The sequence below is a fragment of the Neomonachus schauinslandi genome, chromosome 1 (assembly GCF_002201575.2).
Source record: "Neomonachus schauinslandi chromosome 1, ASM220157v2, whole genome shotgun sequence".
NCBI classification, from domain to species: domain Eukaryota; kingdom Metazoa; phylum Chordata; class Mammalia; order Carnivora; family Phocidae; genus Neomonachus; species Neomonachus schauinslandi.
The window spans coordinates 213,435,510-213,460,673 of NC_058403.1; the positions used below are offsets into that span (position 1 = coordinate 213,435,510).

At 58.5% G+C, this 25,164-nt stretch overlaps 2 protein-coding genes across 2 annotated transcripts in view; both read left to right on the plus strand.

Annotated features, from left to right (window-relative positions):
• The first annotated feature begins 7,143 nt into the window (after nt 1-7,143).
• Nucleotides 7,144-15,783, plus strand: ABHD17A (abhydrolase domain containing 17A, depalmitoylase). The gene is made up of 5 exons (XM_021705165.1): nt 7,144-7,314; nt 10,754-11,290; nt 12,533-12,727; nt 15,019-15,198; nt 15,300-15,783. The coding sequence occupies exons 2-5, from the start codon at nt 10,959-10,961 to the stop codon at nt 15,523-15,525; spliced, it is 933 nt and encodes a 310-aa protein (XP_021560840.1). The 5' UTR covers nt 7,144-7,314; nt 10,754-10,958; the 3' UTR covers nt 15,526-15,783.
• A 36-nt stretch (nt 15,784-15,819) lies between these two features.
• KLF16 (Kruppel like factor 16) overlaps nt 15,820-25,164 on the plus strand; it is a 19,039-nt gene continuing 9,694 nt past the window's right edge. The window contains exons 1-2 of the mRNA XM_021705532.1: nt 15,820-15,835; nt 16,545-16,781. Of these exons, the coding sequence (XP_021561207.1) occupies nt 15,820-15,835; nt 16,545-16,781 (253 nt within the window). The remainder of the gene's footprint in view (nt 15,836-16,544; nt 16,782-25,164) is intronic.

Below are 25,164 nucleotides of genomic sequence, written 5' to 3' on the forward strand. Positions count from 1 at the left end.
CCTGATCCAGTGAGACCGGTGTCCTCATAAGAAGAGGAGATCAGGACACAGTCAGAGGGACGACCCTGTGTGGGAAGACAGTGTGGACACACCGAGGAGAGCCCTCCCAGGAGGAACCGGCTGACACCCTGATCTCGGACCTCCCGCCTCTAGGAGAGAATAAATGTTGTTTACGGCCCCCCGCCCCCTGTCCATGTCACCGTGTAACGGCAGTCCCAGCAAACTGATACGGTGCCCAATAAAATGAGTGCATATGTCCAGTAAAAGACTTGCATGGATGGGGCGCCTGGGTGGCTCAATTGGTTAAGCGACTGCCTTCGGCTCAGGTCATGATCCTGGAGTCCCGGGATCGAGTCCCGCATCGGGCTCCCTGCTCGGCAGGGAGTCTGCTTCTCCCTCTGACCCTCCCCCCTCTCATGTGCTCTCTCTCTCTCTCTCGTTCTCTCTGTCTCAAAAAAAAAAAAAATCTTAAAAAAAAAAAAAAAGACTTGCATGGATATTTGTACTTTACTCACAATAGCCCCCAAATGGAAACAACCCAAGGGTCCATCTGCAAGGGAATGGGCCAAGAATTCATGCTATGTTTGCACCCGGAATACTATGCAGAGGTGAGACGGTGCGTGCACCTGCTACACACAGCCCCCAGCGGGGTCTCACTGCGCGGTGTGGAGCCGAGGAGCACATTGTACGACTCCATCGATGGAAGGTACAAAATCCGGTGAAGCAAATTCATGGTGATGGAAGTCAACCTGTGGTACCCTCTGGGGAGGCGGGCAGGGCCAGGGCAGGAGGGACCCTCCGGGGCCAGGGCGGGGAGTGAGGACATGGGGAACAGTGCTTGGGCACCTCTATGTACGCGCAGACATATGGACGTGTGGATATATAAGCAAGTTTTTATTTTTTTTAAGATTATTTATTTATTTATTTGACAGAGAGAGGCACAGCAAGAGAGGGAACACAAGCAGGGCGAGGGGGAGAGGGAGAAGCAGGCTTCCCATGGACCAGGGAGCCCGATGTGGGACTTGATCCCAGGACCCTGGGACGATGACCTGAGCCCAAGGCAGACGCTTAACGACTGAGCCTCCCAGGCGCCCCTATAAGCAAGTTTTTAAAAAGGTTTTGTTTTATTTTATTTTTTAAAGATTTTATTTATTTATTTGAGAGAGAGAATGAGATAGAGAGATCATGAGGGTCAGAGGGAGAAGCAGACTCCCTGCTGAGCAGGGAGCCCGATGCAGGACTCGATCCCGAGACTCCAGGATCAGGACCTGAGCCGAAGGCAGTCGCCCAACCAACTGAGCCACCCAGGCACCCTAAAAAGGTTTTATTTTTGAAGAGAACCCTATACCTACTCCCACACACGCACAGCCTTCCCCATGATCAAATCTGTCACCGGCTGTTTGTCACGAGTACAAACCGACACTGACATGCCTTTATCACTGGAAGTCCACAGTTGACATTAGGGCTTAGTCTTGGTGTTGTCCATTCTATGGCTTTGGCCAAATGTGTGCAGACACGTACCCACCATCACAGTATCAGAGTTATTTGTTGCCCTAAAATTCCTCTGTGCTCCACCTGTTCACCCTCCCCGCTCCAACCCTGGCAACCACCACAGATGTTCATCTGTCTCCTTAGCTTCCCTTGTATGTGTACACCTTATCGAGCTGTGCAATTAAAATTTACACACACTACAGTAGGTTATATTTTCACTTTTTAAATATTATTTCTGGGTGCGTTTGCGAGGACGTTTCTGGATGAGATTATGATGGGAACTGGTTAGCCCGAGTGAAGCGGGGGCACCTCATCTCATGAGGTGTAGGCATCATCTCATCCATCGTGGGCCTGAACTTTAAAGAACGGGAAGGAAGGGAGAATTTGTGCCTTCTGCCTGAGCCCTTGAGCTGGGCCCTCGGACTGGGACTCCAGCTTGCAGATGGCGGATTATGGGACTTCTCAGCCTCCGTAAGTGCAAGGGCCAATTCCTCCTTAGAAATCTGTCTGTATATCCGTTCTCATATTCTTAGATATCCTATGGTTCTGTTTCTCTGGGGAACCCCGACTAACACAAGCTCCCAGTTGCTCCTCCTGGCACCCTCTTTTCTGCTTCGAAGCCCCACTCCTACGGTAGGACAGGAGGGGCAGGAGAGCAGGTGGGGGCAGGTTGGCTAGGGGTGAGAGGGGTCTGGCTGAGTAGAAAGGAGAGGGCTGGGTCCCCAGGAAGGGCTTCCTGGGTGAAAGTCCTGAGCCTCCTGCCGCTGGCCCCCTCCAGTGCAGCCCTCCCCGCCCACCCCACCCCCAGTCTGCTGGGCCAGTGGTGCTATTTTAAGATGCCCCCCACTTCCTTCCTCACCCTGTCAGGAGCCCACTTCCTGACTGGGTCTCACTCTCTCCTCTTAGGGTGGGGTAAAGACAGACTTGCAAGTTGGGGTGTTTCTCCACCAACCCCAGGGTCCCAGACCCTGAACTTGGGTTTCCCGGTCCATTCTGCAAATCAGGAGGGGCCATATAATTTGTAGATCCCCTTGTTCAAAAATTATTAGGAATTTCAAGACAACAGCCACAGAGCAATAACCCATGGGAGGGGCTCTTCGGAGCTTGAGGCTCTGGGTGACTGCACAGGTCTCAGCCCCTCGAAGTTAGTGCTGCCCTGAGCCCTGGGGCTGTCCCCATACCTCGTGGTTTCATAAACTTGTATTTATCTATTTTATTGTGGTAAAATACACGTAACATAAAATTTACTGTTTAGTCATTTCTTTTTTTTTTTTAAATTTTTTTTTTGAAGATTTTATTTATTTATTTGACAGAGACACAGCGAGAGAGGGAACACAAGCAGGGGGAATGGGAGAGGGAGAAGCAGGCTTCCTGCGGAGCAGGGAGCCCGATGTGGGCCTCGATCCCAGGACGCTGGGATCACGACCTGAGCCGAAGGCAGACACTTAATGACTGAGCCACCCAGGTGCCCCTGTTTAGTCATTTCTAAGTGCACAGCTCAGCGGCATGAAGCACACTCACACCGTCCTGCGACCACCCCCACCCTCCGTCTCCAGAACGTTCCATCTCCCCACACAGAGACTCTGTCCCCACAAAGCACGGACTCCCCACCCCCTGCCCCAGCCCCGGCTCCCACTCTCTCCTCTCTGTCTGTGTGGACGGGACCCCTCTGGGGGCCTCCTGGGAGTGGGGTCCTGCGGGATGTGTCCTTCCGGGTCTGGCTCCTCTCGCTGAGCACAGTGTCCTCGGGGTCCCTCCAGGTCGTGGCAGGGGTCAGGGTCGTTCCTTTTGTAGCAGGTGTAGGTGCACCTGTTCGAGTCCCTCTCACTCTCGGGCAGACACCAAGAAGCAGAAACATTAATTTCTAACAGTCGGTCTTCTTTAAGCTATTTGGTTTTATTTCAGCCTCTGCCTGATCATAACAGTGAAGCACTGAAGCCAAGCAAGCCCCAAATAAACTCAGAAGACACATCCAAGGGTGAAGAACAGAAAACAGTCACCAGCAAACTCATCTCACTGCGCCGCTGCCCATTCTCACTGTGGGGTGTTTTTCTCACAGGGGGGCCTATGGGTGCTTCGTTCCCCGGACGCAGCAGTAGACCATCTCATTAGAATCCTCTGCTTCCAGGAATTGTCCCTGCAGGTCCCGGCCCTTGAGTGTGCGATGTCCCATATGCCGGTTTGGTTCTGGCCACAGCCAGAAATAACATATGTGTCCATCAAGAGGGCATGGAGTATATAAGCGGGGGGCCGGCTTGGGGGTTGCAGGAGAGGATTGCAGCTGGACCTGGGCAGAAGTGACCACCTGCACAGTGTTTGTTAAAAGCTACTATGTGTGTTTAAAGTTTTTAAAAGGCGGGGAAATCTCTTGCATCTGCTCTCAGGTGCACACAGATGCGTGGGTTTCTCAGCATAGAAACAGGAGCAGCTGGGAATAGTGGCTGCCTTGGGTTGGGATCATCCTCTTCCTGGGGAATGGGACTGGGAGCAGGACACTTTATGCACTGTCTTTCAGACCCTTTGACTTTTGAACCACGAAAGTATATTTCCTATGAAAACATAAAAGTAAAATATTAAAAACAAACAAACAGGGGCGCCTGGCCGGCTCGGTCGGGAGAGCATGCTACTCTTGATCTTGGGGTCATGAGTTCGAGCCCCATGTTGGGTATAGAGATTACTTAAAAAAAATAAAGTCTTAAAAAAAAACCAAACAAGCAAACAAACTAAAACCAAACCCAAAGGCCTTTGTCCTGGTCTCTGTACCACAGGGCTGCAGTTTTGTTTGTTTGTTTTTTGCCGAGTCGACCAGTCTCTTTATTCGGTTTCCTGTTGCTGCACTCTGAGGATGTTTTTCCGTTTTTCACAATTAGAGACAACACAGGGACAGACAGCTACAGACAGAACCTCATTCCATATTGCTTGCTTAGATCCTTAGAAGGAGAATTATTTTCCCACCCCTCCCTCCCTCCTTTCTCTCCTTCCATCAACATTTATTGAGCCCCTACTGAATGTTAAGCCCTGACCTAGAAACGCTGGAAACACAACAGGGAATGAGACAGATGCAGGTGCCTTTCCTCTTGGAGCTCACAGGCTAGGCTGATGCTTCTAGAACTTTCTGGGTGATGGACACATTTTCCATCTGTATCATTTAGGAGCTACCAGCCCCCATGTGACTCTTGAACACTTGAAATGGTCCCTTGCGACTGGAGACCTGAATTCTAAATTTTACTTTTAATCAATTCATTTGAATTTAAGTAGCCATGTGCAGCTTCCAGAGTGGACAGCATGTGGCTAGAATTCACAGCTCCAGGGTGGGAGCATTTTTAAGACCCTAGATTCCTGTGGCCTGTTATCTTCCACATAGGCTGAGTGTCTCAGGTCAGGAGAGAGGGAGAAGCACGGGGCCAGGACTGCCTGAGGCCACGAAGCTGCCGTCCACCGTCACAAAGGCTGTCCTATGGTTTGGGGAATCATCCTCATGCCATGTGTCAGGCATCCATCCATTTGTCAGGCATCATGGGGGACAGTTGGGAACATGGTAGATGAAGGCCTGGGCCACTGCCCCAAGGAGTTCATGGAATATGGGGAAGACAGATGATAAACAAGGAAACAACCCAATACAATGATTGGAGATGGAAGTCCTATGATGGCAATAAAGAGGGTGATGGCACAGGGGTGCCTGTGGTGGGGACTCTGGCTGGGGGTGGTCCAGAGGCAGGGGCTCTCTGAAGAGGTGATGTTTGAGCAGGGGCCTGAAGATGAGGAGGTACTGGCCCTGGGGCTATCTGGGGACAGGGCACTGCAGGCAGGAGGCGTGGCTGGTGCAAAGGCCCTGAGGTAGGAACAAGCTTGGGAAGGCCAGCATGGCTGGGTCGGAGGGAGCAAGGGGAGAAGGGTAGGAAAAGTGGGCTAGCGGCTGGACCATCCAGGACCTTTGGGAAGGGAGGAAAAGGCAAGTGACTGTCCTGAAACATGGGGAGCCTTACAGCAGCGCTTTTATCTTGGCAGAGTTTTTTTCTGGTCAGTGGAGGGAGCTCGGTAAGGCTGGGCCAACTGCATGTGGATGGGGATCGAGCCTCATCCCCACCTCCAGGGCCCACCCCTCTTTCTTTGATACCTGCTTGTGTTGTCCTGAGGGGTAGAGTGGTGTAGCCCAGACGGAGAGGGGCTGGAGAGGAAGGAGGGCCAGGGAAGGAGGCTGTGGACAGGCCTCTTCCTGTTCAAAGAAGTCATGAGGAAATCAAGGAAATTGGCAGGAGTCTGGCATGGTTGTGACCTTTGGAGCTCAGAAGCACTTCAGCTGACACTGGGAGCCTTGAGGGAGGCAGGTGGGTAGGGGGGCAGAGTCCCCCTGGACAGCCTCCTGGCACGCAGCTCGGGGAGGTGGCCAGAGGAAACCTCAGGAAACCACCCCTGGGCAGTCTCCACTCCTGAACCCAGGTCCTCTCCAGGCCTCTGTCAGGAGGACTGGGGCCCTGGGGGAGGGCTGGCTGGGAGGCTTATCTCTGTAAACAAAACTGAAGATTAGAGTCCCTCGGGGAGGAGTGCGGGCTGGGGCTGCAGGCAAGGGGTGGAAAAGGCGCGCAGGCTGGGGGAAATTCGAGGCAGGGTGGGGGCCTGGTCTGCTCTGTCCCTGTCACCTCTTCTGCAGGCCTGTCCTGACCACTGTCTCAACAGAGGTTCATCAACGAACTCCTGCCACACTCCCTTTCTGCGGCCAGCCCTCATCCTTATCTGTCTCTTGTTCCTTCCTCGTGTAATATTCTGCTCCCTCCTTTCAGTGTGAGCTGAGCCTGGACTAGGGTGAGGAGTGTGAGGCACTCCCCAAAGGCACAAAATTTAAGGGACACCAAAAGCTCAGCTGCAAAGATTCATAGGATTTTATTTTATTTTAATTTATTTATTTGACAGAGAGAGACACAGCAAGAGAGGGAACACAAGCAGGGGGAGTGGGAGAGGGAGAAGCAGGCTTCCCGCGGAGCAGGGAGCCCGATGCGGGGCTCGATGCGGGGCTCGATCCCAGGGTCCTGGGATCATGACCTGAGCCGAAGGCAGACGCTTAACGACTGAGCCACCCAGGTGCCCCGATTCATAGTATTTTAATGCGATATTTAAAAAGCCGAAATTAATGCAAAATAATCCATGATGAACAAAATATCAAGATTTTGGAAAAGGTAGGATCCGACCCTGCACTTGCATGACCTTGCCTCCCTCTCCTCACCCGTTCCAACAAAATTTCCTTTCTTTTTTGATAGTGCATTAACATTTTTATCCCGATGACTGAGTTTTATGGCGCCTCTGTAAATTTTGCTTCCAAAGCGAGTGCCTCCCTCGCCTCCCGCTAGCTCTGGCCCTGGAACGAGTGAAAGAACGAATGAATGGCTGTATCTCTGCGCAAAACCAGGGCTGCAATCCGGAGCTCGGCCCGCGCGCCCCGCCACGCCCGCCCACAGTAGCAGGCCTCGCCCACCCCAGGCGTGTCCCGCCCACCCGGGCCATGCCCCGCCCCACCAGCGAGTCAGCTCCTCCCTTAAGCCCGGCTCCGCCAACCACAACCCGGACACGCCCACCCCGCGCATGACCCCGCCCCCCGATCCCCGGACGCACGGAGCGCCAGCGCCAGTCCGCAGCCCCTGGGCCCCCGCGCGCGTCTCTCGTCACTTCCGGGGCGGCGGCGGGATCGAGGCTCATTTCCGCCCGTGGGGGTGCGGCGGCGGCGGCGCAGGAGGCCGGGCCGGGGCGCCGAGGGACCAACGGACGCACGGGCGGGCGGCCGGGAGCCATGGAGCGCGGCCCCGGGGTAGGGGGGCGCGGGCCGCGGCGGTGAGTGCCGAGCAGGGGCGAGCGCGGCGGCGCGGGGCGACCTCAGTGGCACCCGCGGCTGTTTGGGGAGCTGGGCCTGCCCGCGAGGCCGGGACAGCCAGGTGGGACGCCCCCGAGACCCCTCACTCCTGGGGAGGCCGCGGTCGCGGGCCAGCGTTCCGACCCCGGCGGAGCCCTGTCCCCGGTCCTTTGAGTTCTCCGACGAAGGGTGGGCGCCCACCCTCCGGGTGACACGCTCCCCCCACCCCGGGGCGAGCGCCGTCCGAGTCGTGGACTGCCCACGCCCCCAGCCGCCGACCACCCCCCACCTCACCACCCCCCGCCCAGCCCGACACCCGGGCCCGCCGCAGCATCCCATGGCGGAGCCCTGCTTCCCAAACGCCTCCCGGACGCGTCTGCCTCTTCGCAGGCATCTTCCGGCCGCCTGGGACACCTGGGTGGGCTCCCCGGTCTCCGCTCCCGTTGGATCTCCAGGTTGCAGCCCGGGAACACAGCGCAGCCCCTAACCCGTGGTGTCTGTCCTCGGCCCAGGACTCCTCCAGGACGGAGTCCAGACTCTGCAGCAGGGCTCACGGGCGCGGCCTGACCCAACCCTGGCGCCCTCTGGGACCCCTCTGGTCACCTCTTCCTCCCCTTGTCCACTCAAGTGGGAGACCTGCCGTTCCTGGGACTCGCCGTCGCCTCGGGTTTTGCTCTGCCCTGTTCCCTGTGACCCGGCCACTTTGCACCTTTCAGACTGCACCTTCTTCCAGGCAGCTTTCCCACCCCGACTGGCTGGGTGAGGTGCCGTGGCCATCGTTCGTATTTAGGTCATCCTAGATATTGCAGTTGCTTGGTTCCTTGTTGGTCCTCAGAACACCAGCAGCCCTCACTGGGCCTGGTGGGGGGGGTGGCTGGTGGCAGAGTGCCCAGTGTGCACTTGTGGACGGAACTGCTGGGGCACTGGGTGCCAGGGGTTTGTGTCCACTGAGTGAAGCAGTGGGTGTGCACTGCCCGGTCGGAGGCCCCGCTCTCAGGGCTCACTCACTGACGCTCATAAATGGCACGAGGGAGGTCCAGGTATGTGTGGCCCAAGAAAAGACTGCCCTCCTTCCCTGTCAAGCTTGGCAGACTCTGTAGCTTCCCCCATTTGTCTTTACTTCTTGTCATTTGCTCATTCGTTTTGCCAGTGTTTACTGAGCAAGAGCAGAGAGCTGTCCTGCCCTCATGGAGTTTCTCTTTGATTGTCCTGGGGGGTGGGGGGTGGGGGGGTTGGTTAAACATGTAAATACAAGCTGTGGTGAGTGCTGTGGAGACAGACCTGGAACTATGAGAGCATGGGGCGTCTTGACCTGGTTTGGAAGGCCTCTCCAAGGGCGCTGGAGGGGAGATCCAGAGGGTGGACAGGATAAGGGGCAAAGGCCATATAGTGAGATTGGGGGAGGGGGTCCCTGGCAGGGCAACGGCATGGACTTTGGCTTGTCTGGGGAGACCGACGGGAGTGGGGTACACGGTGAGTGAGGCTGCAGAGGTTGGCCCTTGAGAGGCTGTGGCGGGGGTTCAATTTCTAGTCTGAAAACAGCGGGAGGCCAGGGGCATCCAGAAGAAAGATGGTGTGCTTGGGTTTGTGCTGGGAGAGGAGTGTGGCTGCCGGGCAGAGTGGTGTGGGGTGGGCAGCAAGCAACCAGGCAGTGCAGTGGCCCAGGTGAAAGGTGGCCAGCATGTGGACCAGGTGTTGGTTGGAGGAAGACCTATCAGACCCCAGTGGAGGGAGGAGTCAAGGTGACATCCGCGTTTCTGGCTTGGGCAGTGGGGCTTGTCCACCTGGGTGTGCCCCTTCATTTCCTCAGTTGCCGGGGGGCTCCTACCTGCCCACCTGGCTCTCAGCTAGGCCTTCCTCTTGAAACCGATATTCACCAGATGTGCAAACGCCAGCCCCTCTCTGCCTCCCCAGCACCAGTGGGGAAGTGTGGATCTGGATCTCTGAGAATATGTCGAATGGGAGGGCATCCTGTGCTCTGTAGAGTGTCCATCGGCATCCCTGGCTTCCACCCATTCAGTGCCGGGAGCATCCTTCCCCGTTCGTCACAACCCAAAATATTCCCCCGTGTTGGCCAGTGTCCTGGGGGGCAAACCTCCTGCATCTGAGAATGAGAATAATAGTTAATACTTGCGCGTGCAGTGCGCATCCCGCCGGGGAGTTCTGCAAGTTCAGGGACACCGGGGCTTTCACAGCTCCTGCCCACTCCCCGCTGTGTGCCCCAAATCTGGGCAGAGGCAGGCTGTGGCTCTCTCCAGCACTTGGTGGCAGATCACAGGTCCGCAGGGGGCAGGTGTGTCCCTGGCCCAGTGGTTTGCAAATGCTCTGGCCCTAAAACTGCACGTGCCGGGGTGCTCTGCTGCTACGACCGAGCTGTGAAGGCCCCCCTCGTCCCGGTCTGTAAGGAAGGTCCTACTGCGTGGTTAGGTCTTTCTCAAACCTTTGGATTCCTTTCAGTGTTGGCAGCGCCGTGTGGTATTGAGTTGCTTTAGTGATTTAGCTGCAGTCTGTGTGACGTGTACTGTGTGTGTCTCTGAGTCGTGTTCCCCCACCCAGCCCCGGCCCCGTCCACTGCCTAGTTCTCTCATTTACTCCCCCTGGGAGGTGAGAGGTGTCTCCACTGGGAAGTGAGGAGACAGAGGCCCAGGAAGGGAGTGAGCCTTGCCCGAGGCCACAGAGCCCTAAGTTGGTAGAGCTGAAGCAGGAACTCCTTCAGGCTCCAGGGCCCCCTCCCCCCAGCCTGGCCCCAGCACAGGGGAGAGCCATTGTCCCAGCTCAGCCTCTAGATGTATCCTGCTTTTGTTACCAGAGCCTTTGTTTGTTGTATGTCCCCTGCCTCTGGACAGTGCAGTCCTGCCCCGCAAGGCCTGGCCCCCTGGAGCATGCTCCCAGGTCTCTCCAGGCAGCAGTCTGTCCTTCCCTTGGCTGCTTTGTGTCACTTGGGGGTGGCCAATGACTCCTTGGATAGCACGGAGATGGGCTGGGGGGAGAGTCTGGGCCAGCTGTGTGGACAGAGGCGTAGGGAGGGTAACAGGGTATGTGTGAGCCCAGAGCAGGGGCTGTGTGTGGGGACACCTGGGGTGAGCCAGGGTTCTGATCGCCCAGCACAGCCTGCAGGCCAAGGCTGGGCTGACAGGTGGAGGCTTACATGGCAAGAGTCGGTGACTGCGCTCTGAGGAAGGGTATAGCACATGCTGGTCTGGTCAGCTTTGGGTCCCACAAGGTCCCTTGGGAGGTACCTGAACCCTGCGGATGACGAGCTGGGCCCACAGGTCCATGGGATGGAGGGTGGAGCAGTTTGGGCAGAAGAGGGTGGACTGGGCTGTGCAGAAGGCCAAGAAGCTTGGTATGGATGAGATTGGGTCACCCGCCTCCTAGCGGAACCCCGAGGGAACCCCACCTCTTTCTTTTCCCCTGCAGGGCTGCCCTCTGCACGACATGGAGATGCAAGTCTGCGAGGCTCCCGAGGGCTCGGCTTGGACCACGATGGGGCTGGGCTGCGGCCTCCTAAGGGGGCTCTTGTCTGGGGCGGTGGCTGGGGGTTGCCCTCCCCCCTGCCCGCGTCTCAGAGCACCCCCACCCCTCCCCTGCCACGCGAGGCCCACCCTGGGGCCCGGTGCCCGCCATGAACGGCCTGTCAGTGAGCGAGCTCTGCTGCCTTTTCTGCTGCCCGCCCTGCCCCGGCCGCATCGCTGCCAAGCTCGCCTTCCTGCCGCCAGAGCCTACCTACTCGCTGGTGCCCGAGCCCGAGCCGGGGCCTGGCGGAGCCGGGGCCGCCCCTTCGGGGACTCTGCGGGCCTCTGCCGGCACCCCTGGGCGCTGGAAGCTCCACCTGATGGAGCGTGCGGATTTCCAGTATGGCCAGCGCGAGCTGGACACCATTGAGGTCTTCCTGACCAAGAGCAGCCGGGGCAACCGCATCTCCTGCATGTACGTGCGCTGTGTGCCCAGCGCCAGGTGAGTCTTCTGGATGGAACCGGGATGGGGCCCGGACACCACGTGGAGGGGTGGAAGGACCGAGTAAGGGAGACCTGGGAGGCTCCTGGTGCAGGATGGCTCTGTCCTTGGGCCTCTTGTTTCCTGCCAGAGGTCTCCCCGGAGGGCCAGCACCCAGGTGGGAGTGCAGGTGCCCTGGGGACTCACCTTGCCAAAGGGGTGGCAGATCACACCCACCAAGAGCAGGCCTCGTTCCACCCAAGGCCACGTGGGACTGCCCTGGGCCCTAAATGCCGGGTGTCCTTCTGGCTGCAGTCCCGTCCTGCAGATAAGTGCCCCGAGGCGCGGGGAGGCGGTTCTGAGGGGCCATGTCACACCTGCTTGATGAGGGGCTGCCTGCTTCAGGGTCTCGGTGCTCACCTGCCCAGGGAAGGGCTCCTGGGTGCTTGGTGCTCAGTGACGCCTTGGCGTTCGCTTTGGGGCCAGGGCAACCGAGGCCTGGCAGGTGGCTCAGGCCAAGTCTGACTCCTCCTTACCAGGGTGTCCTTGGGGCCTGAAGTTCAGCTCTTCCCTGAGTACCGCAGTGGGAAAGAGGTGGGGCCTTCCATGTGTTTCTGCCTTTAGAACAGGTGGGGTTCTTACTCCAGGTCTGAGTTCAAAGGGCAAGTGTTTACCTTTTAGCCAGGCTGGGGCCCAGGGGTGCTGGAGGAAGAAGATTGTAGGAGTCCATTGGCCAGGATCCAGCCTGTCGGTGTGGCCTGGGGCAGGTCTTGATCTGCCAGCAGCCTTGCAGGGCAGAAATGAGTGCTGGGGTCATGTTCTCTGGGAGTGGGAAGAGGTGCTGTGAGTAGGGGGCTTTATTCATTTGTGGGGGCAAGGGTGGGTGCCACTGCCTCCTTCTCCGGAAGGTTCCAAGCTGCGGGCATATGTGCGTGCCATCCTTGGGCTGTCAGAGTCCCTCTAAAAGGAGCGATTCCAGAGGAGAGACAGCCGCTGCCCAGGGGGAATACCCGTGGCGGTCACTGTGCTTGCTCAGCCCGCACTGTGAGTCCACCCTGTTTCGAGACTGTGACCGATGGTCCCAGTGGTCCCCTTTCCCAGAGGGGACGTCGGAGGCTCTGCTGGCTGTCCCCTGCCCAAGACCACACAGCCAGGAGGAGCTGGGCTCTTGGTGGCAGAGGCGGCCTGTCTCCCTCAGGACTCTGGTCCGTGGTGGTTGCGGGGCCCTCTGACCTGTCCTCCCCCACCCCCACCCCGCCGTAGGTACACGGTTCTCTTCTCCCACGGCAACGCAGTGGACCTGGGCCAGATGAGCAGCTTCTACGTCGGCCTGGGCTCGCGCATCAACTGCAACATCTTCTCCTACGACTACTCGGGCTACGGCGCCAGCTCGGGCAAGCCCTCCGAGAAGAACCTGTATGCCGACATCGACGCTGCCTGGCAGGCGCTGCGCACCCGGTGAGCCCCCGGCCTGATGTTGGGGTGCGGGTGACCGCCCCGGGCTCAGGCCAGTCTCCCCGGGTCCTGGCCGGTGGCCTGCAGGGGAGGGAGCCCTCCGCGGCCACACTGGGTGGCCCCTCGGTGTGACAGGCAGGCTTGGTGTGCCAGGAGGGGGGATGGGCACTCTTCTCCTCCCGGGAACCCCTTGCCTGACAGGGGTGTGGATGGGCTGGGGCTGTCTCTGGGGCAGTGGAAGCTCCGCCTGTACTGGGTGGATGGAGGACGCAGGCCTAGGAGCTGGTGTGTGCTGGCTGTGTGAAAAGACGGAGATCCTGCAGCGAGGGAGCATTTGATTAGCAGGGTAGAGTGGGGCTGCTTTGTTCTCAGGGCTGGCCTATGAGGCATGAGCGGCCTGGACTGTGGTCTCCTCTTGGGGGTGGGGCTCCTCTGGGCCTGGAGGGTTCTGGAAGGTTCTGGAGGGTTCTATCAGGCAGTTCGGTGTCTAGCACAGCCCTGGGGGCCGGTGGGAGGCTAACAAGCAGAGGCTAGGTCCTCCCTGGGTGTGGGCCCCCAGCACATACCTGTGTGCTTGACTCAGGGCCACCGAGATCTGGGCCACGCCTCCCTTCCTGGACCCCCACAATGCTGCTCATCCAGCTCCTGGGCAGCCCCCTTCCCACCCTACCGCTTGCTCACTGAAGCACATTTGCTTGGTGTCTGAGAATCCAAAGAATCCTCTGGAAGGAAGCCACCCTGACTGACTCTGACCCTCCTAGAGGTGGTGCCCTGCCTCCTGCCTTCTCGGGGCTGCCCCATCTCAGCTCTGCGTGGCCGACCCGCCCCACCCGTTCCTATAGGGACCAAAGTCAGCTTGCCCTGGGGAGGTGGGGACCCTGGTTGCCAAAGTGATGCATCAGGCAGTCCGGGCTGCAGGCCCCAGGAGTGGGGTCCCCTGGCACCACCCTGGCACTGGGGACCCATCCTGGGCGGCGTGGTGCAGGTTCGTGCTGCCCTTGGCTTTCTCAGCCCTTGCTGCTGTTCCTGCTGGCTGGGGGTGGCTGGCAGATCACACCCTGCTCTGGGGTGAGGGCTCTGAGCTCTGTCCATTCCACCATCTGTCCTGCTCCCAGCACTGTCTTCCAGAGACCCGATCCCTCAGGGAAAGAGTCAGTGGGAGGGCAGGAGGCTTGGACCCAAGTGGTGACCAGGGGCTGGGGAGGTCTGGGGAAGAATTGTTGCTCCATCTGGCACCTGTCCTGTTTTTCCAGTTGGAGATGTCCAAGGGTTAGGGCTGGACTGGTGCTTGGCGCAGTGGTGGCCGCTGGCTGAGGAGTGGCGGCCAGGGTGGTAGGCGTGAGGCCAGGCAGCCGTGACCTGGAGTGCTGCCAGGACAGAGACAGGTGTGGATGGCCCCTGGGTAGACAGGGAGGTGGAGTCTTGCTGCCTGGGTAGGTTGCACAGATGAGATGCAGAGGGGTATCCCCTTGGTATATCAGGATCCAGGCTTGTGGGAGGAGAATCATGGAGGCCTTTCACCCGGGGAGGGTGGCTAGTGGGTCCCCATGCAGATGGGAATGGGCACTTGGAGGCTGTGGAACTGGCTGGGGGCTGGGTCAGCTGTGCTAGGGGTAGGGTGTGGTGCTAGAGGAGTCGTGGGGGGGGCGGGTGGCAGGGTGGGGGGAAGGGCTGGGGCCTGGACGTGGGAGGTGGTGCCCACCTCCACGCAGGAGCCGCCATTCCCACTCACCTGTGTTGTGCTAAGCACCTAACTGGGCATGCTAGACCCCGAGGGGCTGCAAACTGGCTGATAAAATCAGGGGACACAGCCACCATGATTTCTCATGGCCGAGAGGATGGGTGATGCCGAGAGGAAGACAGGTTCCCTGCCTGTGCTCCCAGGACTGGGTGTGTCCCTGGTCAAGTGTGGGGGGGGATAGGGGCTTGGTCGGGGGGGAGCAGGAGAGGCCTCAGGACTGCCCTGCCCCCCAGAAGCCCAAGCATGGCCTTGGGGCCCTCACCAGGGGCACTGCATACCTGTGATCCAAGTTGATACTGTTGCTGAAACAGGGTTAGGGCCAGGTGGGGCTGCCGCTGGGCCAGGCCCCTGCACATCTGCCCAGGCCCTGCCTCCTCACTGAGCAGACCTGTTCATTGTTGGGGGACAGGGGTGGTGAGTAGGGGGGAGTCTCCATTGCCTGGAGGCTGCGCAGGGAGAGTGGGGGCCTGCCCCAGGAGGGCAGGGGGTAGCAGGGGTGTGTGCTGCTTGCCACGGCTGCTGCCGGCTGTGGCTGACCCTGCCCCACCGCCAGGTACGGCATCAGCCCGGACAGCATCATCCTGTACGGGCAGAGCATCGGCACGGTGCCCACCGTGGACCTGGCCTCTCGCTACGAGTGCGCTGCCGTGGTGCTGCACTCTCCGCTCACCTCAGGCATGCGCGTTGCCTTCCCTGACACCAAGAAGACCTACTGCTTCGATGCGTTCCCCAAGTGAGAGAGGGACGGATGGGGGTGGCCGTGGCGGGAGGCTGGGGGTGGGGCTTCTGCGGGGCGCTGCGCTGCTCCCAGCCTTGACGTGCCCTGCCCTACAGCATCGAGAAGGTGTCCAAGATCACGTCACCGGTGCTCATCATCCACGGCACGGAGGACGAAGTGATCGACTTCTCCCACGGGCTGGCGCTCTATGAGCGCTGCCCCAAGGCCGTGGAGCCGCTGTGGGTGGAGGGCGCTGGGCACAACGACATCGAGCTGTACAGCCAGTACTTGGAGCGCCTCCGCCGCTTCATCTCCCAGGAGCTGCCCAGCCAGCGCGCCTAGCCTGGCCCCGAGCCGTGCGGGGACTTCAGCAATAAGGCGGTGCCTGGACCTTGCCCCCGCCTCGGGCGGGGGGCTGCATGTGAACCCCCACCCCCGGCACCGCAGTCCTCCAAGGCAGCTGGAGGGTAGGGGGCCGGGGCCGGGGCCGCGACCTGCCCCAGCCCAGGGGCCGTGGACGATGTACAGGCTCAGAGCTACGCTCTCCTTTCCTTTTGGAAGCAAAAAGAAGGAAAAACGTGAAAACAAATTAAAGATTTAAAATTTTAGGGTTCCTCTCCCTTTGGTGGTTCATGCATGCGTTCAGGGCCCAGTGAGTTGGACAAGGGGGCGGGGCTTCGCCCCCAAACTCCCAGGACGTTTTGGCACAAATGCAGGGGTCAGGTCGCTGTCCCTGCGGAAGAGGGGGTGGGTTTGGGTTCCATCCGGAGTCCCACCCCTTGAGGCTACTGGTTGGGTGGTGATGGAGGGGTAGGCAGCGTTTGAACCCAGGACCCTTGCCGCCTTGGTCCCATGTGCCTCCTGGGAGGGCGGTGTGCTCCGTCTGCTCTGGGGCCGGGGCCCCTTCCGCTCCCATGTGGTAGATAAGGACGCAAGGTCTGGGCCGTGCAGTGTGGTCGCTGGGCTGCCTTAGCTGTCCTGCCTGTCCTCACCCGCGTCCCTTGCACAGAGAGCCAAGGGAGCCCGCCCTGGCCCTGACCGGTCCAAAGGCCCAGCAGGGTCTCCCCAGGAAAGGGGGCTGGGACTGGGGTACAGGGAGCACTCCCACCTTGGGGCCATCGGAGCGTGTCCTCCCGGGGTGCCATTGAAGGCAAGGCTGAGCTAGGGTCTCCCTGGACCTCACCACCAGCCCCTGGAGTGTCCTCTGTGCCCCCCCAGAGCGAGAAGGGCCTCGGAGACGAGTGGCCTGTCGTCCGTGGCGACTTAGCCCGTGTTGCTGCAGCAGGCGGTGGGGAGGCCAAGACCCAGAGCTACTTCCACCGCCTGGTCCGGGGCTTCCTGGGTCCCGCGGCCCCTTTAAGAGAGTGCGGTGCTTCGTTCTGGGGGCGGGGACGACACGGAGGGGGCGCGGTCTGGGCGGAAGCGGAAGCGGAAGTGGCGGGTTCCGCGCGCTAAGGCGGCGGCGGCGGCGGCGGCCGACCGGACCCGGGAGGAGGCGGTAAGTGGCCGCAGCTCGGACCCCGGCAGCCCGCCCGGCGCCCGCGTCTTCCTTGCGCGCCTCGACCTCCCCGCCCGCAGGGCCCGGGCCCAGCGCAGACGTCGGTGTCGGCGTGGACAGCGAGCGGGGCTTTGCTCCGCGGGGCTTTCGGTTGCTCGCGGCTGGAACTCCGGACTGGTGCGCAGGGGACTTGGAATGCTCGCGAGGCACCTAAGGAGCGGGCCGCGCGGCCGTGCCGCCGCCGTCGCGGTGACGGGGGTGGGGCCCGCCCGCCGGACCGCGCGAGGACGCCCCTCCCTCGAGGCTTGCTGTCCGGACTAAGCCCGCGCCTGGGCCTGGGGGGTCCCGGCCGGCCCTTCTCTAACACAGCAAAGTGCCCTGGTCTGGGGATGGGCAGTGGAGCCTGCTGCTGGTGCCTCGTCCCCCCCGAGCCCCACGTGCCCCTCTTGCTGGGAGTCTAGGGCCTTTTTTGATACTAAGGGACGTGAAGAAGCAAAACTGAGTACACGCGAGATGTGTACTCAGTAGAGTAGAGAATGTCTACGGGCCTAGCTCTCATCTGCCCTCCCCACCACAGGGCCTTTGCACAGGCTGGTCGGGCCTAGCTCTCATCTGCCCTCCCCACCACAGGGCCTTTGCACAGGCTGGTCGTTGTGGCTGACAGGCCCTTCCTACATCCTGGCCTTGTGCAGATGACCCCAGCATGGCTAATGTTTCTCAACGGGTCTGTTGCTACAGTGTTTCTTCCCCAAAGCACACCCCACCCTCCCCCTGCTGCCCTTGTCACAGAGCATGTTCTTTTGACCCCGTCAGGGCCAGAGCTCCACAAATGCAGTAAGCTGAAAACAGCTTGTTTAGAATTGGAACAAAAATGTTTTCAGATACACAGAGTAAAAAATTTGGAGTCCGGAAGGGTGTTGGGGGAAGACTTGGCATCCTTCCCACCCCTGACCTCCAAGGCCTGGCTCCCCTCTCCTGGGGCAGTTTCTCCTGTGTCAACGAAGAAAATCTATGGATATACATCTGATGTGTTTACACAAAACTTCGCTCCCTTTACCTGGGATCCTTTTAGTCAACATAGCTTGGAGAGTTCTCTCCACGTTCTGACATAGAGATCTGGGTCATTCATTTTAATTGCTGCGCCATATCGTATTAGTACTATATTTATCGTTTCCTGTTGGTAGAAATTTAGGTTCTTTCTAGTCTTTTTGTAACAAGCAATACTAGATTGATTATCCTTGTACAAATGTCTTTGTATCCAGGTAGGACTATTTCTGTAGACTAAATTCTTTAGTGCAGGAGTGATAGGTCAAAGGGCTTTTCATAGGTCTCTAAATGTGTGCCTGATCTCTTTAGCAGGTCATACCAAATTGCCTCCCACCAAGGAAGGAAGGAGGGGCCTAGTGTCCTCCACCCCTGATGCCTGATTTTGCAGATCTGGTAGGGGTAAAATAGTATTTCATTGTAGCTTACTTGTGTTTCCTAGAAGTGAAATGAAACATATCCATAGTTTTGTCAGATTTATTTTTATGTTGATTATTTTTACCACTCATATAATCATTTCAAAATGGGAAAGTCTGTATTTATTATAAACATGTACGTATTTAAAAGCCATTTGTATTTCATATTCTTTTTTTTAATTATTTTTTTTAATTTTTAATTTATTTTTGAGAGGGAGAGAATGACAGAGAGAGAGAATGAGAGGGGTGAGGGTCAGAGGGAGAAGCAGACTCCCTGCTAAGCAGGGAGCCTGATGTGGGACTCGATCCCCGGACTCCAGGATCATGACCTTAGCCTAAGGCAGTCGCTTAACCAACTGAGCCACCCAGGCGCCCCTGTATTTCATATTCTTCAACCATTTTCCATTGGGTTGTTGGTGTTATTGTTTGCTAGGAGCACTTTATGTATTAAGGAAATTAGCCCATTTCCTGTTAAAATCGTTTTTCCCCCAATCTATAATTTGTTTTTGACCTAGGACTGTGTTTTTTTTCCTTTCGATTTCTAAAAAATTCATATTATTTCTGCTAAGCATTTAAAATCATTATTAGTCATTATTAGTTTTTTTCATTTATGGCTTCTGCATTTTGTGTCATGCTCAGAAATATTTTCTTTACTCCAAGATTATAAAGCATTTGATGTGTTTTTCTGGAAATGTAATGGTTTCTTTTTTACATATATATTTAAACTTTTGGTCTAATTTTGGAAAGTGCTTCTGGGAAGGAGTGTGGTGAGAACCCAAACTGCTTTTCCAAATAGGTTACCCCGACTCCATTTCCCGCGGAAGCCACTCTTGCCCCTACTGACTGGGCTGTCTTTATCACACGCTGGGCTCTTGAGTGCGTGGGTCTGTTTTCAGACTCTGCATTGTCCCGGCTCACTCGGACTCCATTGTCTTCTTTGCTGAATGTGCCAAGACCCCGTCTCCCCTCGTTAAAGTCGGGAAAATTGTCCCCCTAGAATCCACAGCTGAGGACCCGAACATATTGCGTGTCATAGTAGTTCTGCATGACACGCTATGACAGGAAGGATTCTGAAAGCTTCACTGTGTGTCCCCCTCCCCTTCCCTTGGATAGTCACAGCGCCAGGGGTCACCTGCGTTGAGACTGAGTGCTGGTTGTTCAGTAGCGCCTGCCCATTGCACGTAAGGGATAAACTGAGGCAGGCCGTTGTTCCCCGTGGGCTCCTCAGGCTGGCCTGACCCGCGGGCTCTGTGCCTGGCGGATCACCTCTTTCTGGGTGGAGTGCCCTTGAAGGGCTCACTGTCAGCCTCTGGGGTGGGGGGTCAGACCATGCACAGCAGTGATGGGGGGAAGCCAGTGGTACATTCCAGGATGCGCCCCCCCCCTTCCTTTCTGCTTGGTATGGCCCATGGGCCAGGCTGCCTGGGAGAAGGGCCAACTTTCGGTTCTCCATTTTGTGGATTTTCCACAACACATGTGTTCGCACCCGGCAGCAGCATTCTCCTGCTGCTCAGCAGACCCCCGAGCATGTGCACCCTGGGCAGGGCGCCCCCCGGCTCCCCGTGACACCGGACCTGGCACAGCTTAGGCCTCCGGGTCCCATGGTCCGGGCGTGCCCGGTACCCAGAGAGCCCCCGGGACACAGCCGGGCACGGGCGCCTCTCTGGGGGTCAGGCCTGGGACCTGGTGTGGATGCTGCTCACCCCGGGGCCGTGAATCCCAGACGGGACTTCATGTGGGGTCCCCAGCACCCCAGGGCCAGGCCGTCCACCCTCCTCTCCTTCCCTCTGGGGACCCCGCTTCGCCGCATCGTCCCCAATAGACTGAGCTGGTGGGACCCACTCTGCTGCCTCTGTCCATCTCTGCCTGAACTGCAGGGCCCCTGAGATTCCAGAGGAGGCCAGGGGTTCTGTTCCCTCCACCACAGTGGCTGTGGCTATGAGAGGAGCTTTGCCCGGCAGGGCCCAGATGTGAGATGGGGCCTCTGGCGGGTGCCGCCCCTGAGGACCCCGAGCACCCTGACCTAAGGTGTGGGTGCTCCCACAGGGCAGGTTCACGGTCGGGGTGCGGGGCCGGCCTGGGAGCTGTGGGACTGCATTGGAGGGAGTGCCAACCCAGCATCAGGGTCCCCTTCCATTTCAGAGCTCCTGTCTCAAGCCCAGTCAGTCTTTATGACAACCCTGGGTCACCAGGTTGCTGTCCCCACTGTCTCCACTTACAAGGGAAATGGCTCAGGCCAATTTGCTCCCAGAGAAGTCCTGGGACCCCCGTGGGGCTTATGCCCTGGGCTCCCATGGTGCTCAGATAGCCTCTGGACACGGGTGCGCCCCTGCTGGACAGTGAGCTCCGTGGTGCTGGACCCCAGCGCCTGGCACCAGGCCACCCACAGCCCAGAGCCACCTGTGTGTCCGGAGCTGGTGCTGGTGAGACCTGGGGGGTCAGGGCCTGGCTGCTGTCACTCGGCTCAGTGGGGCCGAGCTAGGGTACTCCCTGTGGAGACCATAGAGCCCAGTGGAGCACCTCTTGACCCTGGGTGAGAGAAGGGTCTGGAAGAAGTTCCTCTCCCTCAGCAGGTCGAGTGGAGACCAGGGGAGCGGGGGCCTGCCAGAGGCTCTGTGGCCTGGTCCTCCCACGGCCACGGCCTCCTAACTCAGTAAGGCCCGGTGGGGTTCCTTCTTTTTTCCCATTAGAAACAACGCAACAGTATACAGACATGCTAGATTCCCTAGGGGTATTTTTGGGGTACCTTTTTAGGAGTGGAATTGGTGGGTCAAAGGCACCACATTTACAGTTTGACAAGCAAGGGAGGGTAAAACTCCATGGTGCCTCCAAAATGAGCTGTTAATATCTTAATGCAGCTCTCATTATAAACAGGACTCCTGTGTTCACTCTCCATGTCTATTTTAAACATTTATATTTATTTTATTTTTAAGTAGGCTCCACACTGGGTGTGGAACCCAACACCGAGCTTGACCTCATGACCCTGAGATCCAGTCCTGAGCTGAGATCAAGAGTCAGACGCTTAGAGGCGCCTGGGTGGCTCAGTGGGTTAAGCGACTGCCTTCGGCTCAGGTTATGATCCTGGAGTCCCGGGATCGAGTCCCGCATCGGGCTCCCTGCTCGGCGGGGAGTCTGCTTCTCCCTCTGACCCTACCCCCTCTCATGTGCTTTCTCTCTCATTCTCTCCTTCTCAAATAAATAAATAAAATCTTTAAAAAAAAAAAAAAAGAGTCAGATGCTTCGGCACCCTTCTTCGTATTTGTTTTAAAATTTTCATCTTGAGGGCGCCTGGCTGGCTCAATTGGTGGAGTGTGTGACTCTTGATCTCGGGGTTGTGAGTTTGAGCCCCCGTTGGGCATAGAGAGGACTTAAAAAATATTAAAATTTTCATCTTGGAGTACTTTGGCAGCATGGAGTCCCATGTACCCTTCACCCGGTGCCCCTCGTGTGGATAGCTCGTCAGAAGCAAGAAATTCACTTGTGCACATTTGCATTAACTGCACTCCAGACCTTAGTCCAGTCTCCTGGGCTCCTCCACTAAGGTCCTTCTCTGTTCCAGCACTTGTGTAACCATGTTGTCTCACTCTCTCAAAATCTAGGACACTTCTTCGGTTGTTCCTTGTGTTTCATGACCTTGACAGTTTGGGGGACTGCTCAGGTATTTTGTAAGATGGGCTGAGGTCTCAACTCTCACAGAGTTGAGAGAGAGTAGAGAGTTGAGTCTCCCTGTCATCTCCCATCAAGGGTCCCTGACGCTACCCAGACATCATCCTGAAGTTGACCTTGATCTTGACCAAGGGCTAAGGTGGGATCTGCCAGGCCTCCCCACACTCAGGTCATTGCCCTCCCCTTACCTGCTCTGTTCTTTGGAAGTGAGTCCCTGAGTCCAGCCTACACTTGGGGGGGGAGGGGTTTATTTAGAAAATAATTTTTCATATAGAAAAGCATAAAAAAGAAAGGACGCATGGCCTGTAATGAGACTGCTTGGTACCTGCTGACATTTAAAAAGAAGAACAGAGCGGGGCCCCTGGGGGCTCAGTTGGTTAAGCCTCCTACTGGATCTCCGCCCAGGTCTTGATTTCAGGGTCCTGAGTTCAAGCCCCACATTGGGTTCCGTGCTGGGTGTAGAACCTACTTAAAAAAATTTTTAAAAATAAATAAAAAGATGGGGCGCCTGGGTGGTTCAGTCATTAAGCGTCTGCCTTCGGCTCAGGTCATGATTCCAGGGTCCTGGGATCAAGCCCCGCATCGGGCTCTCTGCTCGGCGGGAAGCCTGCTTCTCCCTCTCCCACTCCCCCTGCTTGTGTTCCCTCTCTCGCTGTGTCTCTCTCTGTCAAATAAATAAATAAAATCTTTAAAAAAAAAATAAAAAATAAGAAATAAAAAGAATAAAAGTAATAAATACGCATGGGTTTCAAAAAAAAAGTCGAATGGTATAGAAAGTATTATTAAAACTATTAAAACCAAATGTAAAGTCTTTACTGTCTTAAAAAAGAAGCTAGGGCCATCCCAGCATGTGTATACACACGTACATATGTTCACGTATGTTCACGTACACACACACACACACACACACTCACACACTGCAGCCTTGGTTCTGAGCCTGTCCTGTCTGGGGCACCTTCCCTGTGGGCACAGGGGCCTGGGGCATCTCTGCTCACCTGTGGCCCCCAGGCCTGCCTCCCCTCTATAGCCAGTGACTGCCCCCTGCCCCGCTCTGGTCTTGCAGCCGGGTGAGTGCCCTCCTGACCCTGTGAGTGCCACCAGAGCAGGGTAGAGACAGGAAGAAGGGAGGGACTGGCTGCCACAAGTGCTCGGGCCACCTCAGTATTTCCCCCAAACTCTCTGCTGTCTCAGCTTTGCCCACTTCTCCAGCCTCTGCCAGCTTTGATTTCCTCATCTGTGAAATGGGGGTGACAACTCAAGGGGTCATAGTGAGAACAGAGTAACAAAACAAGGCAGAGGTGAGCGTGGGGTGGGGATCAGCGGGCGCTGGGGCTTGTACACACGCGGGCTGCTCGGTGTGAGCACGCACGTCCTGTGGGTAGAACACAGGCCCCCATACAGGGACTCCTGCCTGTAGACCGGCCAGCATGGCCCACAGATGAAGTCCACAGGCCTGAGATCCTGATAATCGCTGGGAGGCATGTCTTGTCCGGAGCCATGCAGCCTGCTGGGGCCACCAGGATGGCAGCCCTGACCCGTCTACTCACACCCTCTGCCCATAGGAAGAAGGCGCATCCTTAGCCATCACCCCATGTCCCTGTAGCAGCCCTGAGTGCAGCCCCCTGCCACGCCTGCTGGAGGCCCCAGATGGGGCTGCCTGTGGGGCGCTTCTCCCCACCCCCTTCCTCCATCCGGCAGGCCTGTGCCCACCCACCCAGCCATGCCCTTTCCTGACTCCCAGCTGCCCTGCCCTAGATCTTGAGCCCCTTGAGGGCACATTGTTGGGGGGATCGCTCTGGGCACAATAAACATCCCTGGAAGCAACAAATGGGTCCTGGCCTCTTTCTTGTCCTGCTGCTTGCCTCCGTGCCTGGTGTAAGCTCTGGGTGGGGGGGCCCAAGGTGCTGCTTGCCTTGTCTGAACTTGGGAGAGCCTCTTCTGTGGCCTGGGCACCACCTATGGGCAGCGGGGCGCCTAAGGCCCCTGAGGGCTGCTGGGGAACTGGGGACTCGCCCAGGCGGCTCACCTCCGAGACCTTCAAGGGCACAGGGCACAGGGGGCCCAGCCCGGCAGGAATGGTGACTGCAGTGCCCGCCAAGTGCCCACTTGGATGGTCCACGGCCTGGAAAAAGGGACTGGTCTGTCAAAGGGGCGGTACTTTGTCTGGGCAGCTTTAGTCAACACTGTGTCTCTAGCTCTTCCCTGTACAGCCACGTGCAGGGTGGGGGCGGGGGGCCCAGACGGGAGCAGACAGGGGCAGGAGGCTTGCGGGTCGGCTAGTGGCCAGCGAGGCGGCAGAATGGAGAGAGAGTCGAGGATGGGGCCGATGGGGCCGGGGTCCCGGCCGCTGTCCACACGCAGGCCGAAGCAGCTGTGCTCCCAGGAGGCCGCTCTGGCCATCGCTCGGCCCCCACAGCCAGCCTAGGAAGGGGCGGGGCCGTGGTTGCCGGCGGAGAGGGCCACCCTGTTGTCCCACTTCCGCGTGACCCCGGCCTCGGACTTCTGGCTTGGCTGACCCCGGCCATCTGCGCCCTCCCCATTGAGCTACCTGGCCCGGACGTTCTCAGGGTTTCCACAGGCCCCACTGTTCCCAATCCGAGTCCCAAGGATCCCTGCCCAGCGGCGGGGAGCGATGTTCCCAACCCCATGTATTGGCAGGGCCGGAACGCTCTGCCTCGCCCAGCCCTTTGCAACCCCATCCGGCTCCTCTTCCCGACCCCCAGACCCCGCTCCTCTCCTGCGGACACCGGCCCTCCCCACCCCTCGTGGGGTGCGCACAAGTGACTCCCGAGGGGGGCGCAGGAAGAGAAACGAACGCAGGTTCGCCGGACCCGGCTGGGCGGGGCGCCCCACTCCTCCCGTGCCCAGCCGCGGGGCTCCGGGAAAGGCGAGGGGACTCCCGTAGAAGGGGCGAAGGCGCGAAGGGGAGCACGCTCCAGCAGGGCCCAGGTCAGGGTAAAGGAAAGGGGGAAGGGTCGCGCACGTGGCCGGGGGGCGGGGCTGGCCGCTTCCGCACCCCCACCCGGCCACGTGGGGAGCGAAGCCCTCCCCCATCGAGAACGGGGGCGCGCCCGGGGCCAGGGTGGAAGCGTCCGGGGAAGGGGCGGGCTCCCGCCGGCCGCGCGCCCTGGCGTGGGGTGGGCGCGCCCGCGAGGGGGCGGGGCGCGCGCCGAGAAGGGAGGGCTGCGCCGGGAGGGGGGCCGTCCTGTGAGGGAAGGAGGGGCGTGCCGAGATGGGGAGGGGCGCTCCTGGGAGGGAGGATCATACCGGGGAAGGGCGGAGCTTGCCGGCGTGGGGAGGGGGTACTCCGAGAAGGGCAAGGGGGTGCGCGCCGCAGGAACCGGAGGCGGGGTCTCC